Source organism: Tamandua tetradactyla, chromosome 18 (assembly GCF_023851605.1).
Source record: "Tamandua tetradactyla isolate mTamTet1 chromosome 18, mTamTet1.pri, whole genome shotgun sequence".
Taxonomy (NCBI): domain Eukaryota; kingdom Metazoa; phylum Chordata; class Mammalia; order Pilosa; family Myrmecophagidae; genus Tamandua; species Tamandua tetradactyla.
The window spans coordinates 77,378,115-77,395,864 of NC_135344.1; the positions used below are offsets into that span (position 1 = coordinate 77,378,115).

Consider the following 17,750-nt stretch of genomic DNA (forward strand, 5'->3'; position numbering starts at 1 on the left):
ATCCACATTTCCCCTCCTGATAAGGCCTGCAGGCTAGGGCTGCTCTCAGCCCTTCTGACCACACCTAATGAGGGTCTCAGACGATCCTAGTCACGAATGAGTTCGCACTTTAACTGAGAATACATCTCCCAAGGGTCCTCATTACACGTGGGTTCGCACCCATAGGAATGTGGCTTACAGTTAGGAATGTGACTTTCTTGGGGTATGAAGTTCACCCTACCCCCAGACCTAACGTGGGAAGTACACTCGAGGGGGCAAAGAGGAGTTTCTAAGGAACAAACCTTCCTTGTTTGGGCAAAGAGCATTTTCCTTGTGCCACAGCATCCTGCTGTCCATTTAAAAGGCATAAAGATACCAGCTCAAAATTCCAGTACAGGCTGCTCAAAGGGCAGGGAGCCCAAGGGGTTTGTTTATTGGCTTCCCAGACAACACTGGAAGGGCAGTGGGCTTTCATTTTGTGGAGGCCTCAAATGTTTCCAAGAAGGGACATTTCATAAAGTAGGGGGCAGTCGAAGGCCCCAGGCAGGCAGCCATGGAACATTGAGCCTTTTGGGATGACCCAGGCAAGCAAGGGAAGCAGTTTTTATCTGGGTAGGAAAAAACAACAAGCAGTAAACAATCTGGGGACAAGCTGAGCCAACCGCCTCCTGCAAGCAGCATTGTCATTAATTAGTAAATGTCCCCCCTGTTCTCTTGCTCCCCGGCTTTTCTGCAGATAGGAACAAAGAAGACAGATGGAGAACTCAGTACCTACCCTCGTTCTTGGGGTGCTGGGTGCTGTGTAGGGAAGGAAATGGCTGTTTCCTGAATAAAAGAGTTCAGAGCTCTAGCCAGACAGCGGGTTTTCTCTCCAAAAACACAGTTACTGTACCGAGAGAGGACATTGTGATTTAGGAATGAAGCCAGATGATGGGGAAAGGACAGATGGAAAAAGACTAAATAGCTATGACATTGAGGACTGGAGAGAGAGTAAATAAGTGAAGACCACACAAAATTTTAAAAATAAACATTGGCCAATAATTTTGACTAACTCTTTGCCTTAAAATTTTTTTGTGTAAAAAAATCTTTTATGTGCTTTGCTAATAATATATTTGAGTTTTATTTACTTCTTTTTGTCTCCTTCCTACCTCACTTTTTTTTGTATATATCATGTAAATAGTGAGGATATTTTCTCAGGTAGAGGAAAATTTTTCTTCACCTAAAAGCACATTGGTAGTTAAGAACGCCTACCAAGTTTTACTTCTATTTGATTTCTTTAAAAAATATTTATTGTTTGTTTACTATTTGCCATCCCTGTTCTAGACTCTGGGAATTCAACCCAAATAGATAAAAACTCTGACTGCGCACATGGAATTTGCCTCCTAATGGGAGAAAAAGAGAACAAACAACATGCAAATATTTGAAATAAAATAGTAGATGGAAATAAGAGTTATGGAGAAAATAGAGAAGGAAAGGAAGATCAGAAATGCCAGGAGAATGGGTGTGTGTATATTGGGGGGTATTACACAGGGTGGTCAAGAGACCCCTCTTAGATGGTGATGTTTGAGCTAAGTGAGGGTGTTGGTTAAGCAGATGTCCTGGAAAGAGTGCTCCAGAGAGAGGGGACAGCAAGTTCTGGGAACCGAAGCATGCATGAGCCTTAGGGGTTCCAGCAGCAGCAGGGAGGCCAGTGTGCCCTGTGCAGACTGGGACAGGGAGGTGGAGGTGGATGGGGACAGAGCAGGTCGTGGCTTATGGAGGTCATTGAACTTGGAGTTTTCCTTTGAGGACAGTGGAAGCCATGGAAGAGTTTAGAACAGAGGAGAGACCTGACCTGGCTCGGGTTTCAGCAGGATTGTTCTGGCCTCTCTTGTGATTAGACTGTGGTGGCAAGGACCAGGGGAGCAGAAGAGAGGCAATTAGGAGACTATTGAAATAACCTGGGTGAGATGATTGTAGCTTGGAGTAAGGTGATGGGGGTGAGATGGTGAGAGGGTCAGATTCTGGATGCAGTTGTCTTAGTGGATTGGAGTGTAAGAGAAAGAAATGGGCCAAGGAGACCTTCAAGTGTTTTGGCTGGAGCCACCAGAGGGTGAAGTTTCTGAGATGGAGAAGGCAATGAGTGGAGCCAGTCTGGGTGGAAAATGAGGTGTTTGGTTTTGGACATGAGTTGAGGTGTCTGTTTGACATTCCAGCTGGAGATGTTGGAGTAGAGGGATACCGAATACAGAGGAAGGCAGAGAGGGTCCCAGTGAAGTGAGAGGCCTGCAAAGCTGTGCACACCCAGGGGATGGGTATGTGCTCAGTCTGGGCACATGAATGTTCAGAGGTCTGGGAGAGGAGGAGGGGCTGAGAAGGAGAGGCATCAGAGGAGGTGGGAAAGCAGTAGAGGAGGTGGGGAAGCCGTAGAGGAGGTGGGGAAGCCGTAGAGGAAACCAGTACCCCCTGGGTCTTGAACACAAACTGGACAAGCAGTTTTGGGCAGTGATGGGGCCACAGCCTGACTGGAATTTGTTGAGGGGAGGATCAAAAATTAGAGGCAGTGAGTCCAGAATGATGAGGCATTAAGCTGTGGCAGCAGAGGGGGATGGGAGGGACAGGCCAGTCCAGTCTCAGGAAGGCACATTACATGCCTGGTTTCATCAGCTCTCATTGAATTCAAATATGTTTTTTTAAAACAATAGCGGAGCCTGCCCATGCCAAAAAACTAACAAACAAACAAAAACTGATAGCAGAGCCCAGTTCTCAGCAAGTACAGATGCAAGTTTGAACAGCCAGAGGCCCCCTGCACATTTCCAGGCCTTGAGCGGGTGCTGGTTATGTGGGAATTTTTTTGTACTTTGTGAAAATTCACTGAGCTGGCCTTTCAGGTACACACATATTATACAACAATAAAATATGTTTAAAAAGTGAGGCAGTGTATATCAATCCTCAGGCTCAAAATCCTCCTAACACCTTCTGGTCTCATTACAGGAAGCTCCACAGGCCGTCCCAGCCAGTTCCTGAGCTCATCCCCCCACTCATGCCCTCGGCAGGGTCCCCACTGGGCAGGGCCCCCCCTGCAACTCTGCCCCTGTGCTGCTCAATAAGTCCTTGGCATGAAATAAATGCCACTAAAACAGTGTTTGTCCTCATGGGGTTGGAGCTGTGTGTTTACATTTGTTTGGATGATGCCATGGGGAATTGGGTATTTTACTAGTGCCTTTATAACATTAAGATTATGATGGATTTAGAATTCTACAAACATTTGATTTTCAAAGAGATTCTCTCCCCCCTTAAAATAGACTTTAAAAATAGGCTTTGTATTTTTCCTGTTTATAAAATAATAAAGTTCACAAGAAACTTGAAAAGCACCCTGATCTCAGCAGCAGAGATGGCTACTGTTGTGTTTTGTTCCGTGTGCATTCACACTTGTCTCCTGTGTGCACTGCATAGAGGCTATGCCTTTTGTTCTCCTACAAAGTGGGTCCTAAGGAAGATGTTTGTTTATAAGGATACCTCCTCACACTTTACCTGCAGAAAAACGGAGAAACAAGCCCACTTTTTCATCCGTGTGGCCTTAAGCGTGGTGAGGTGGGAGGGCTAGCACCGGATGAGCCCTGCAGGACTTACACGGACTGCTGAAAGACCTGGGGTGTGGGGTGGAGAGTGGTGCTGTTTAGCCAACTGCTCTGAAGGGTGAATATAGGACTAGATATCTAAAGCCTGGGAGGACGTTGGACTTTTCAGAGCACACTGTGCATGCTTCGGTTGTGGTTCACAGAGAAATTTAGATGCATTAAAATAATCTCCTCTGCACCGTAACAGAGGCCAGATGGCTGTTGATAAAATGGATTGAGATTTTAGAATTTTGTATTAATATCTTTGATGGGAGTCTGTTTATGGTAATCTTATTACACAGGCAAATGCCCTTTATTGTGCCATGTTCATCTTTCCGAAGGTCTCCTGTACTTCCAGTAGCACCATCTGAAATGCTGACTTTTTTTTGGGGAGGTGGAGGGTGCGTGGTCTGGGAATCGAACCAGGGTCCCCCACATGGAGGGTGAGCACTCTACCACTGAACTACCCATGCCCCCTCCAGATTGCTGACTTTTATTACAGCCTGATGGGTAACTTAGCTCATTGCACAGAATGAATGCTCATCGCGTGAGGTTTTCACTCCTTTGTCCCCCACCCATGGCCAGCCCTTGAATTGGATGAGTCCCCGCTTGTGATGTGTGGGCTTTTAGGTTGGACTCCCAACATCACATGTCGGTTTCCGTGGGGCTTTAGGTGAGGCCCGCACAGCCTCTGCAGCAATTCCCCCCAGGCTTCCCAAGAGGCCAGTCTTGGCGGGATGCTGAATATTGTGTCCTTTACAGGTTACTCAAAATTTATAGTTTGCATGGGAAAGTTTTGTAGGAGAATGTGTGCATGGATTGTATTATCTTTATTCCATTCATGTGCTGTCAAAAGCTGGTATTTGGGAAGAATAGCCTGAAGGATTAACTTTTCATTTCTCAAGAGTTTTGAAGCTTCATAATCAACTTAACCACTGCTTTCTGGAGACTTTCCTTCTGGCTCCCTTTATAGAAATGACTCTAGTATCCAATCTCACTGACGGCTGATTTAGGAAATTAGAATATGGGAAACCTCTCCCCATTTTTTATAAAACTGGGATCTAAGATAAGCTTCATACTTATCCTACAGTACCCTTTAGTAAAAAGAGTGACAAGCCTTCCTAAATCTGAGAAGCAGGAGAAAGTTTGTCCCGGTTGAGCTGGGGGACCTCACTGTGTCTGCCCGGCACTCAGTGGCAGCTACTTGCTTGGAGTGAATTTTATCATCAGTTATTACAGCTCTCTCTGTTCACCAATTGTTTATCTTCCCCTTTCCCGGCACTTCTTAGTTTATGTTTTTATGCTCATTGCTCCCCATCTTTATTGACCTTTACTTTTATCATCGTTACCCTTGGGCCTCGCAGGGGCGTCAGGCGGTGTCTGTGTAAATCTGTGAGATTGTTCTGAACTCCAGTAAGTGTACATCCACCGGCTGCGGCAAAATCAGAAGCCTACTGATTCTATACAGGTTACGGACTCACTTTAACCTCTTGGCTATTCGCTTACCTAGAGAATTACTGGCAGCAAGTTCTAGATTGTCATGTCAGAAATGATGGCGGCAGAATCTACTCTTGATTTTCAGGTTGTAAATGATGGAAGTGTGAAATGCGTGAGCCGATGTTGCTATATGGGCTTTAACAGAAATAGCAAACCTCAACAACTTCGCCAATTCACACAAAAGGCTGATTTCACAGCTGCCAGGCGCTGCCGTCTGTAGGTCCCCGTCTCGTGGCTGAGAGCCTGAGAGCGTATCTGTGAAAACCTAGGCTTTAAAAAGAGCGTGGGACAAATCGACAACAACTTGTTGTTGCTGCTGAAATAATAGATGTTGACTCTGCCAACTGGGCTAATTTAGTCTCTGCCATGCAGATTTATTCTCCTGGAAGAGTGAATATTTACCTTCCAGACCTGTAAAGTTTAGGTTGAGAATATTCAAATTGTTAAGCTACTGACCCTTAAAAAGAATAGTTTTAAAATAAAAATTTGGGATCCACAGAAAACTCTAGGATATTCCATTTCTTTCCTAGTTTCACAGCTCTCAAGTTGCTTGTTTTTTTTTCCATAGGTAACAAAATGTTAGAACATTCTCTTCTTTTTAATCACTCTTTTCATTTCTCCTTTCTCACACACTACATCTCAGCTGGTTAATATTAGTTGCACGTCATTAGAACGGCATTCAGAACAAAAAGGTTTTTCCTCCCGATTTGATAGAACTCTTGGATTTTTTGTTCCAAAACAGGCAATTCATTCTGTGACTTTGGGTAAGTCAGAAATTCTCTCTGGACTGTTTCCTCATCTGTGAGAGGAGGGGTCAGGCTTGCGAGTCTCTAGAGCCCTCCTGACATTAACATTTTATAGCTCAAAGTCACCAAAACTCTCATCAGCAGCTTTATGGAGTAATATAGAGAAGCTAAAGAGGACCCCCAGTTTAGAGATAATTTTATTATTGAAGTACGTAACATGATTCTTGAATGTATTGTATGTTCTGGAAATTTTTTCGTTAGGAATCAAATACAGAATTATGGCTGAAAGAGTGCCATTTTCTTCAGGATTTGGAAATCCCAGACTTTTTAAAGAAGAGGAATTATTTAAATACTACAAGCATCTGGATGAATCCCATAGCCTCTTAGGACATGCTGGTCTCTAGTTGCTGACTCTGCTTTCCATTCAAACATCACACATCTGTACTCACCAGGACGGTGTCACCAAAATGCTTCTGATAGTTAATAATCCTTGATTTCCCTCAACTTCTGGTTTGGCAGAAATACCCAACATGTTCCACAAAGAATGGACAAGATATAATAAGATATATTATATAAGAACATTTTCTAATTCTTCTGTCTTTTTTCTCTGATATTAATTTTACTCCATTCAGAACCTGGTATGTCAAAATGCAGTTTAGCTGTCAGCAACGCAGTCTCATGGTTTTGTAACTTTGTGTTGTCCGCACAGTCTCGTGGTTTTGTAACTTTGTGTTGTCCTCACATAGTTGGAGCTACTGAGTCCATATGCAGGAATCTCCAAGACATCTACCTCTGTTAAGAGATTTTTTTTTTAGCTTTCTCTTTTAAAAAAGGCAGCACCAGGTGGTGTGACAGTGGCTCAGTGGCAGAGTTCTCACCTGCCATGCCAGAGACCCGGGTTCAATGCCTGGTGCCTGCAAAAAAAAAAAAAAAAAAAAAAAAGGCAGCACCAGTCAAACATTCCAGTGAACTGTGGGATGAGCTGTCCCCTTCTTCTGAGGATTTGTAAGATGCCTAATGTTTCCTGAATACGGCTGAGATCACCACACACATGTCCGATGGACTGACTTTTTTTGTTTGTTCTTTTTCACATGGGCAGGCACCGGGAACTGAACCTGGGTCTCTGGCTTGGCAGGTGAGAACTCTGCCACTGAGTCGCCATGGCCCACCCATGGACTGAATTTTTTTTTTAATTTTTAAATTTTATTAATAAAATCTGTCAACATACAACATGATCATTCTTAACGTATGAACATTCCATGCGTGGTGTGCAGTCAGTGGCTCACAATATCATCAGGTAGTTGTGTGTTCATCACCGTGATCACTTCTCAGAACATCTACATCACTCCAGAAAAAGAAATAAAAAGAACAAAGAACAAACTCATACATACCATACTCCTTACCCCTTCCTCTCATTGACCACTAGTATTTCCATCTACCCAATATGTTTTAACATTTGTTCCTCCTATTATTTATTTTTAATCCATATTTTTTACTCATCTGTCCATACTGTAGATAAAAGCAGCATCAGAGGGCAGGCCATGGTGGCTCAGCAGGCAGAGTTCTCACCTGCCATGCCACAGACCCAGATTCGATCCCCAGTGCCTGCCCATGCGAACAAAACAAAACAAAAAAGCATCAGAACAAGGTTTACACAATCACACAGTCACATTTAATGATAAAAAGCTTTATCATTATACAGTCATCTTCAAGAAACATGGCTCCTGGAACACAGCTCTATAGTTTCAGGTACTTCCCTCCAGCCTCTCTAATACACCTTAAACTAAAAGATGATGTCTATATAATGCGTAAGAATAGCCTCCAGGAGAACCTCTCAACTGTTTGAAATCTCTCAGCCACTGACACGTTATTTTGATGGTCTGACTTTTGAGTCACCAAGTGTGATGGAAATGGTTTTGAAACGATTGGAATGTATTTTCTGTATTATTTCAAGAAGCCAAAACATTCAGACTTTCAGTCCACTGAGCTTTCATTCAAGTGGACATGCATACAAAGACCTTTAATTTGATGTAAGCCAATTACTAATTGCTCAAAACATTGAAATTTAGATTTTATGAGTTTGAAATTTAATGGGCCATGATGGTGCTGATATTTCCATGATTTAAGAAATAAGAGCTTCCTAAGCTCACCAGTGGTAAAAGCCTTTCTTATGCTTTTGGGGTCATGCTAAGTCTACTTAAAGCAACAGACTATTTTTGAGGACTTAGTTACTTACTAGGATGCTGTTAATTGCTGGTGAGTCTTCCACATTCATTAAAACAGACCTGGAAACCAAGAGGTAGGTGGGATGCAGAGGATTTGGACACAAATTCTGAATTTTGCCGTTTATTAGCAATGTAATTATGGGCAAGGCAAGTCACTTCATCTCTGAGTCTTAATTTCCTCATCAACAAAATGGGGACAAAAATATCTGCCCTAATTATTTCACAGGTTCTTAGGAGACTTTAATTAGATCACTCATGTGTTCAACAAATGCATGATTCACTGGGCCTGGTGCGTGCGAGGCGGTGGCCAGGCGTGACAGATGCAAGGAAGAAGGCAGCAGACACATCTGCTTCTGCTTCCATTTTAAACAAATCCACACAGAAGCTCTTTGCAGGGGGCTGCCTCTTCCTCTCCGGGTGTTTGTGTCTTTAATACCAGTACTTAACCTAGAAAGGGCCGGAGAAATGAATGAATCAGAGAGTTTGTTGTCTTGGAAATATGTTGCTGCTTTAGATGGGTTTCTCCTCAAACAATGGGAAATGAGTGAAGGGTTCATGTGACTTTAATTTTGCCACTGTTTTTAAGTGCCCCACGAACTTGGCTAGTCTAACGAGAGCCTTTCAAACCACACCAAGGATTGGGTTTGTTTTTCATTTGGAGTTTGATTCTATTCAAGTTGTTATTCCCCTTTTTTTCTGTCACTGTTGCGACATCAGGAGTACCTGGTTTTGTTTTTTTTTCTTGCGAATGGACTTCCCATGTTTGGCATTAATCCCAAATCCAATATTTATTTTGGAAAGGAAGATAAATTATTCCCTTGACATCCCTTTCTTCCACTGAGTTAAAAAAAAAACAGTTCCTGAACATGATTTCAAGCATCTGGGCTTTGATATTTCTTTTTGGGACTTAAATCCTTTCTTTCCATGACTGGCCAGGGTTCCCTTTCTGCAGAGGTGGGCAGGGCTCCTCAGCGATGAGGTGGAACCGCAAGTCCTTACCTTGGCGGGGGGAAGGGTCTCTGGTTTTCTGCACCCAGCCCTCGTTCTGAGGGAATAAGGTGGTTTTGGGAGTTGACTTGGCCCAGGCCTGCTGCTCATGTGTGGATGGACAAAGCTGAGACCTCAAACAGAGAAGGGGTGTGGCGGTCCCCCGCTGGTCAGTGGAGGCTGCGCAACCAGCTCGGCTCCTCACACTTCTCCTGAGGCCCTTTCTAGGGCAGCCTGCGGCAGCTGGGGCCACCACGGATGAGTCAGTAGATGGGCTGGGGCTCCCTAGACCAAGTTCACCACCGGATGTGCGGCTGTTATTCAGTATGAGCTGTACAGGGTTTGTATGTGCCCACGTGCGTGCAATTTCCTTCATCTGTTATTGCTGTAATTGATAATAATGCTGGGTTACATTTGTGTATTTATTTTAAAATCCTGTAGAAGTGAATTCCATTTTCAAATATTGATGTCTGCAGATACCAAGGACCCCATGTTCAGTGTGAGCCTCAGGGATTTGGGTTTCAGTCCTTTCCTGCTTACATAACTTGCCAATGTGGTCCTGGGCTTGGGATGCTTCTCAGGTAGCAGGGGGTGCCCAGCACTTCCCCAGGTTTTGCACCATAAAATCACTTAGTTTTAACCTTCATTTTCCCAGGCACTGGGTGAGCACCAGAGACGTTCCGTGTTTTCCCAGAGCTTCGCAATAAGCCTGGGCCACGTTGGAAGTACACATTGTGGGCTTTTCTTGGTGGGGCCCGGAGCCCTGAGTCTCAGCTGCTGTTGCCATTTGGGCTTGCAGAGAATGACCTGCTGCCCGGGCTCACCAGTCCCTTGGGTGGGGGTTGGCCGGGATGGGTCAAGCGACATCACAAAGACTTGCAGCTGCAACTTTGGCTGGGGCAGCTTATGGGAGGAAGGCAGCAGCTGAGTTTCCCATTTTGGGGGGCCAGTGGCATGGGGTGAGGGGTCAAGGGTGAGGGGGCGCAGCTGGCCCCTGGCTGCCGCGGGTCCACCAGGCTGCATGGAGGGAGGTCCACAGCCTGGCCCCAGTGGCGCCCCCATGGGAGCCCCAAGCGTGCACTCACCAGCCCACGCTCTGTCCTGCTTTGCAGAGTGCAGGTTCGCCTGTGCCAGCGGCAAATGCCTGGATCTGGGCTCCCTCGTCTGCAACCAGCACAACGACTGCGGGGACAACAGTGACGAGGAGAACTGCCTCCTGGTGACCGAGCACCCACCGCCCCGCTTCCACTGTGAGTCCCTGTGGCTGCCCCAAGTGGGAGGGAGCTGTCTTCTGGTTAAAGGAAGGAGGCATGCGCGTGCACAAAGGGCTGTGTCCTCCCTTCTGCAAGGGAAGATGGTGTGCATAAAGTGGGAAACCCTCAGCCTCGGAGCCCATCAGCGGCGCGGGGTTTTCGGCTTTGGTGTTTGTCTGAGAAGCACAGGCCGAATTCTGAGAAATGTATTGATCTGGTGCTCTTCACACCAGTTTTATAGGATATGTTTGAGTGCATTTCCCCAGAAGTCATTCTAATTAAGCAAAGAAAGATGTGTGGAGGGGTCCATAATTAATTCCATAATAAGAAAGTAGATCGATTCGTATGAGATGTTTTTACAAGGTTCTGAGCGTGTGTTTTTCTGATACTGGATGAGGCTTGACACGTGTGACTCCCCATGGCGAAGGCGCCGAGCATTTCTAAAATTTGCAAAGGTGGAATCTGAGACTGAAGTTCACTGAATTTTGATCTCATGGTTTTTATGAAGCAGAAGGAGAAAGGAGGCAGTCTTGAAATGTGACTGAATTTCTCGTAGGGAAAGTGGCGTGCTCCGTCTGGGTTTCCTTGGGTTAAATGGAGCGGGTGAGGGTGAGAATCCCTTTGCGGAGCACACACTGGGGAGACTGTGTCCCTCTCCCCTTTCCTGGGATTGTCTCACTGAGACAATTTCATGATATGCTCAGCTCCTCCCTCTCCCCATTTGGTTGATATCATTTTGAGGAGTTATATTTAATAGCGATTTTAAATGTTTTGTTATGAAAGTGATATAAATACCAATGCTGTAAATTTGAAAATAGGAGAGATTTTTAAAAAAAGTCTTTTATCTATTTTCATGTACTTGCAAGTTCAAAAAAACTAGGGGGACTAGCAGATTTTATGTCTGTTGTTTACACTTGCTGATAGTGCAAATAGTTCCTCTACTGAGAGTTCTCACGTTGGAGCTGAATCTCCATCATCTGAAAGGCCAGTCTACCGTTGGGAACGGTTGGTCAGTTTCTCCCCCTTGGGGTGTAATGTCTCGCACTTGTCACTGCTGTCCCTCGCCTTCTGCGGCTGGCCTGGAAGTGGGGAGGGGGCTGCAGCTGACATGCTCTTGCCTGGCTGGCTCTGGCTCCCAGGGCTGGGATGAGCCTTGCTGCGGCTTCAGGCTCCTGAGCTCCCCAGAGGGCAGAGGAGAAAGGCGGGGATGGGGGGGGGGGGGTGGTGGTGAAAAGAAAGCTGGAGGAGAGGAAGGACACTTACCCAAGGATAAACAGGCCAAACCCCAGGAGACCAAGAGCACAGGGGGACCCTCCTGTCCCCATGGATGGAGAAGTCCCCACAAGTCACAGAACAAAACAAAAAAAAATGGCCTTGAATGTGCAAGTGCTGTGGGGACCCCCAGAGGGGACCCCAGCCCTGTGGTCACCCAGCTGAGTGGCTTGGGTAGGGTGTGGGAGGGCCCCCTGTGCCTGGCATCCTTTCTGGCACCATGAGGACCGAATGAACAGAACCCTGCAGATGTTGGCTGGACCTGGCAGGAGAGTCCCGGAAGGAGAAGGGCAGTGGAGGGGCAGGTCCTCATTCCACGTTCTCTGGGCTTGGCCAGTCGCACACACAAACGGGACAGCTGTTGTTGAGAACACAGCAAGTGCACGTGGAACCTTGCCCTGGATTTGAATCTGTGAAAACCAGGCAGCCCAAACCCTTGCTCCTGGCGCTGTGGGATTTGCAGACCCCCTTCCTGTGGAGGGACCCCTTTCTCTCACGGTCATTCCGAAAGGCATCTATTCAAAGTCAAGTCTGGCTCTCTAGTGCCACGTAACCCTCTTCCTTTCCTTTCCCTTTCTCCTTCTCTTCCTTTCTTTTCAATTTTATTTGCTATTTTTTTTCCCAATCCTATCTCCAGATATCATTTTCCATTCATTTAAAAAAAAAAACATTGACCCTTTAATTGTGCTATGAAAACCAGGTAAGCAGTTTTAGTCTATAACAGAGCTAGAGCTCAGTGGTGCCCAGGGAGCGAAATTTGCCTCTACAGAGCAGTCTTAAGGCCCCTTGGCAAACTGCTGTTGAAATACAACTAGAAGGTGGGTCCTTCGAGCTGGAATGAGAGGACACCACGAGTGTTTCCTTCCAGGGAGGCTGGAGGGCCTGGGGACGATAAAGGAGGGCCGCTTTGCCGCCTTGGGTGACCGGGTTGGGGCTCGTCTAGGGCAGGTGCCTTGGTTTCTCATCTGTGGAGCGGCTGTCATTTCTGCAGGTTTACGTGAGGTGACTCAGACAAAGTGTGCCCGGCCAAACCGTCACTGCTGCCACGACGGGTGGCAAGGCCACCTCCTGGGGAGCTGGCCCTTCTGAGTCTCCGTCCTCTGCCTTCAAAGCCAGGGTACGCCGTGTGTGACACGAAGGGTCCAGCGGGCGCAGGGGCTGGTGCCAGAGGCTCTGGATTCTGTCCCGCCCACTCCGGCCTGGTGAGGGGTCCCAGGGGGGCGTGCAGCCTGACAGCCTCCTGCACTGCACCATCTGAGCCTCTACCCCCAGCACCGGCCCCGGCCCCTCCCGCCCTGCTCCCTCCAGCGCCCCAGGACCTGCAGAGGGGTGCAGGGCGGGACTGCCTACCTGGGAGCATGCACTCTGCATTTCAGAGCTGACCCATTCTTTGTGGCCAGGACGTTTGGGAAGGCCGAGCTTGCCTGCTGCTCCGTGTGGGCCGCTCACCCTGTAGGTGGGTGGGCTTCCAAAGGATGGCGCCTAGAGGAGAGCCCAATTCTTTTTTTTATATTCATTTTTTAAAAACATAACAGCATACAAAAATGAACATTCTTACCATATGATCATTCCATTCTGGTATATAATCAATAACTCACAATATCATCACCTAGCTGTATATTCATCACCATGATCATTTCTTAGAACATTTGCATCAATTCAGAAAAAGAAATAAAAAGAAAACAGAGAAAAACTCATATGTACCATATCCCTTACCCTGCCCTCTCATTGATTGCTAGTATTTTGGATGGCCCAATTTTAAATGAATATCATACTCACATCCCTGTGTCCTGTCAGGAAAGAATATAAACATAGGATGCTTTACTTCATAGAAATTGTTGTATAGCTTAAAGGCTCTCCATTTGTGTGTTTTAATGAAATGGCATGCTTTTTATGGGATCTATCAACTCTTCTGTAGCGCATGTATGGGCCGCCTTCCAACAGTGTTCGTTCTGATAAGAGTCCCCATCTCGGAGAACTTACAGTGTCACAGGGGCTCTGGTCTATAAAACATTGCATTCCTGGAAAGCAAATGGTGCTTCACCCCGTTTCCTCTAAAGAACAATTCTGAGTTGATGTTTCTGCTCCAACTGGAAGGAAGCATCCGGGGTTCGCAGAGCTGACCATGCACAGGCACAGAGCAAACCAGCAAGCTGGGAGCTGTCCCGACCAGCTAGGATCAATTTTTCTGTCTGTTTTGCTGGTTTTGGTGATGCACTGGTCTCAGATGTCACTGTCACCTCAGTCTCTCAGTTGATATTTGCTGATGTTTAACATGAATTAAGGTTAAAAAGAAAATGTTCCTGCTCTTTGCAAAGTCGGCAATGCTAGAGACAATGGCTTACATTAGTTGTGAAGGCTTTTGACTTTAAAATAGGTGTCTGGGAGCCCAGACTCAGTCAAGTCTCATTTCCCCTGCCTCTTTGCTTTGCTAATATTGCCAGGCTGCCCACTGACAAGGGCTGGTTTGTTTTGCTGTGACCCAGGGACTTTCCACAGCCTTAGGGACTGCGCTGGCTTTGGATTGTCTCATCTGTAAAGTGTCTCTCTGGGAGTGTCTCTCTCTGGAAAGGAAGAGCTGCTATCTGTCTAAAATGCAAGCTTTTCTCATATATGTTGCCAGCTGCTCTCTTAAAATATTATATCCCTGAACATTAAAACTACTCCCAAGATGGGGTGCACAGGTGGTTCAGTGGTAGAATGCTCACCTTTCATGCTGGAGACCCGGGTTCAGTTCCCGGACCGTGCACCTAAAAAATCTACTCCCCAAATTATTTATTTTACACCTTCTCTGGACATTGTACTTGAAACTGTGGGAGTGTGAAGGGGGCCCCAGGTCCAGTTCTCCAGGTGCTTAAAGTCACGTTGGGGAAATTGAAGATGAAATTGAAGATAACCAAAAACAAAACCGAGAGCTGAGTGGTTCCAGCAGTTAGTGGTCTGAGAGTCTAGAGGGAGTCGTTCTGGTTGGACTAGTCCTGGAAGGCTTCCTGGGGGAGGTGTGTGGGTTGTGAGAACTGAGGACAGAGTGTTTGGACCCAGAATGGCATGAACAGGGGCCAGGAGCCAGGCAGCCGGACTCGGCAGAAGACTTGTGTTGTCGGGATTGAGGGGCATGTGGAATACGGTTAGAATGGGGTGGGGGGCAGAGGGAGGAGAGCTGGTGCTGCATTGTTCACCTCGACCCTTGCCTCGCCTCCAACTTCATCTGCGGTGGTTCCTGTGCCGTGGGCTCCAGCACCGTGAGCTCCTGTGCCGTGAACTGCTGCCCCATGGGCTCCCACACTCTGGTCTCCAGCATGGTGGGCTCTTGTGTACGGGCTCCAGCCTGGTGGGGTTCTGTGCCATGGGCTCTATCACAGTGGGCTCCAGTGCCGTGAACTCCTGCCCTGTGGGCTCCTTCCTGCATGCTGGGCTCCAGTGCTGTGGGCTCCTGCACTGTGGACCTCTGCGCTGTGAACTCCTGCACGGTGGGCCTCTGCGCCGTGGGCCTCTGTGCTGTGGACTCCTGCACGGTGGGCCTCTGCACCGTGGGCCTCTGCGCCGTGGGCCTCTGCATGGTGGGCCTCTGCGCCGTGGGCCTCTGCACGGTGGGCCTCTGCACCGTGGGCCTCTGCGCCGTGGGCCTCTGCGCTGTGGGCCTCTGCGCCGTGGGCCTCTGTGCTGTGGACTCCTGCACCGTGGGCCCCAGCATGGGAGAGCTGTGGTCCGTCTGTTGCCAGGGGTGACTCTGGAAGCCCAGTGCCCAGCTCTCTCTTAAAGCTCCCGTTGAGCCTTTTGTTCCTGAGTGGAGTACTTCCTGCTACACTTCAAGGCCCCTTGGCCGTGTCTTGGAGAGGGAAAACAACCGAGCTCCTTTGCCTTCCTAGAAGCAATCACTGAGTAACCTGTGCAGCTTGCAGGGATCTGTGCACTTTGAAAGTCTTGGTGAAAACCAGCCTTCCTCAAGCAGCCCTCGTGGAGGAATCTGTGCCACTGGGGCCTCCGGAGTACGCCTGGGGCTGAGTGCAAGCCAGCAGCCACTTGGAACAACCTTTTACTTTCAGCTTCAGTGAAATTTCCAATTAGCTGAGAGAGATCCGATTTAGGGGAGGGGGCTGTGGGTGGGTGGGGGTGTGGGGATGGGGCCAAGAGCAGCACATCCTACTGCAGATAGGCTTCAAGTGGCTTCTCTCTCTGTAGGTGGTCTCGTAAAACAATCTCCAGGTCAGATGAACCGAAGCTGAAAAAGCATACCCAATTAAGCCAGCATTTTAACTCCAGGGCTTTCAGAAGGAAACTTTTTTTTGACCCAAGGCCATTTAACCAAATAAGATACAATCCACCCTATGACCGTCTGTGCTATATTCCTCCCGCACCTTTCCACCTTCCTCATTCCTTTCCTGAGACACTGGCAGCGTGACTTTCCACCGGCTGGTCCTTCTCCTAATGAAGGCTCATGCCATTTGGCTCTATGCGACTCTGCCCTCTGCCAGTCAACTCCCCACTTCGCAACGGTTTGTTCCTTGAGGACGTCGGGGCCCAGCGCACAGCCATGAAAAAGACGAGTCCGCCACCACACCTCACGGATCCCGGGCCTTTGGTCTCTTCCCAACCGTCATTTCAGTAAACACTCACCTAAACCCGTAATGTCATTAAACGTCCCCTTCAGAGTTCCCGTTTCCCCACTTGTGCGATAAGCCTGTGTTTTGTTTTGTGCTGTTTGCAGTTTGTTGGAGTCAGGACCAAAGACTCCAAGCCTTGCACTGGACGATTGACCGACAGGCTTCTGAGGGAAGGCTCTGCCTCAGTTTCCCCTGCTCCTCTGCAGCCCCACCCCCTCCACGCACTTTGTCGCGGAAAGAGTCTGGTTTCCTGCTGTGCCGCATTCCCACAGGCGGGGTTTGCGGACTGCTCTCACGTTGTCACGGAATGTGCCCTGCCTCACGTGTGATCCCCGTAACTGGTGGTGAGCTCCAGAGGCTCCGGGAGACCTAGGTTTGATTCTGCGTGGGTGTGAGGGTGATTTCCGGTTGTCTGTCTGCGGTGTGATGTTTTCAGCCCCGAGAGCTCATCAGACAGCCATAGTCTAACTCAGTCCTTTTTTCTTCGTTTACTAATGAAAATTGCTAGGAGGAGAAACTCCTCATCCATTATCTGGCGAACCTGAAGTTTACCCTACAGGATCTGTTTTCTCTCCAGCCCTTATTATTAAGAGAACTCTCTGTTAGCCTCTAGACCCCTTGGAAGCGAGCGCGCCAAGAACAGTGCGTTGACAATTGAGCTGACACATGTGATGATAATGCTGCTTTCATCCTGGTTTGTCAAGTCCCTTTTGAAGAACTAGACAGGGGCCCGTCCATGTCTGGGACCCCTGGCTTTGTTGGGGTCCCTGGTTTCTCCTGTCCCCCTTCAGCTGGCCTGGGCCACGTGTGATGTCTGGCAAGTATTTTGCCTGTCCTTCCTCACCCCCGAAGTGGGAAAGGTGATGCCTGTCCCGCTGTGAAGCCGGCATGTGGCCAATGCCCGGGAGGACCCCCGTGCTCCCTCTGTCCCCGCCAGGACCCCTGGCCCCTGGCTTTCTGCCCCGGATGCCCAGTCCCTCCCCCAACTCCTGCTCTTTCTGGGGAGAGCTGTGGCCAATGAGTGGGGCTGGGACAGGGCCAGCCCTGGTCTGGTTTCTCCGTGGACCTTCACCCACCAAGGCTGCCTGAACTTGGCTGGAGGCGGTGGGGGGTGCAGACAGGCTCCACCCCCGGGTTCTGAGTCCCCATAGGGCTGGCAGAGACGCACTGTGCCCCACAGGGCTCCCTTCTCAACAGCAGGGCCCCCCCCCCCCCCGGCACGCAGCTACCCTTCCCCTCGCTGGACAATGGCCCAGGGTGGTGCTTCGTACACGCTGAGGAGATGCCGTGCTCTGTCCTCTCTGGGGACCGTGCCCCTCACAGGCTTGCAGGTTGTTGCTGGCCACCCGGGTGACACCCACGTGCGTGCTGCATGGGGGGCCGGTGGGGGGTCCTCGCCCCGCGTGAGAGCAGGGCGCCCCCTCCCCCCTGTCCCCTTGGTTGGCTGCCTTTGCTTTTCTTGGATATTCTTTGGGACAGTGAGGGTGGCGCGGGGTTGGGGGGGCCCTCCTGCTGCAGCAGACGCCCCATCCCCGCAGACAAAAACAGCCTCTCGGATTTGCATCTTGCTCCCGTGGCCGCCTTCCTG

At 48.5% G+C, this 17,750-nt stretch overlaps 1 protein-coding gene across 7 annotated transcripts in view; it reads left to right on the forward strand.

The window, feature by feature from the left end:
* LDLRAD4 (low density lipoprotein receptor class A domain containing 4) overlaps positions 1–17,750 on the forward strand; it is a 394,962-nt gene that overhangs the window by 181,800 nt on the left and 195,412 nt on the right. For 6 of the 7 annotated variants that reach the window (XM_077136067.1, XM_077136063.1, XM_077136066.1 and 3 more), the window contains one exon: positions 10,146–10,283. In XM_077136067.1, the coding sequence (XP_076992182.1) occupies positions 10,146–10,283 (138 nt within the window). Of the gene's footprint in view, positions 1–9,998; positions 10,284–17,750 lie in introns of those variants that run through there. The other variant, XM_077136061.1, reaches the window with a different exon arrangement.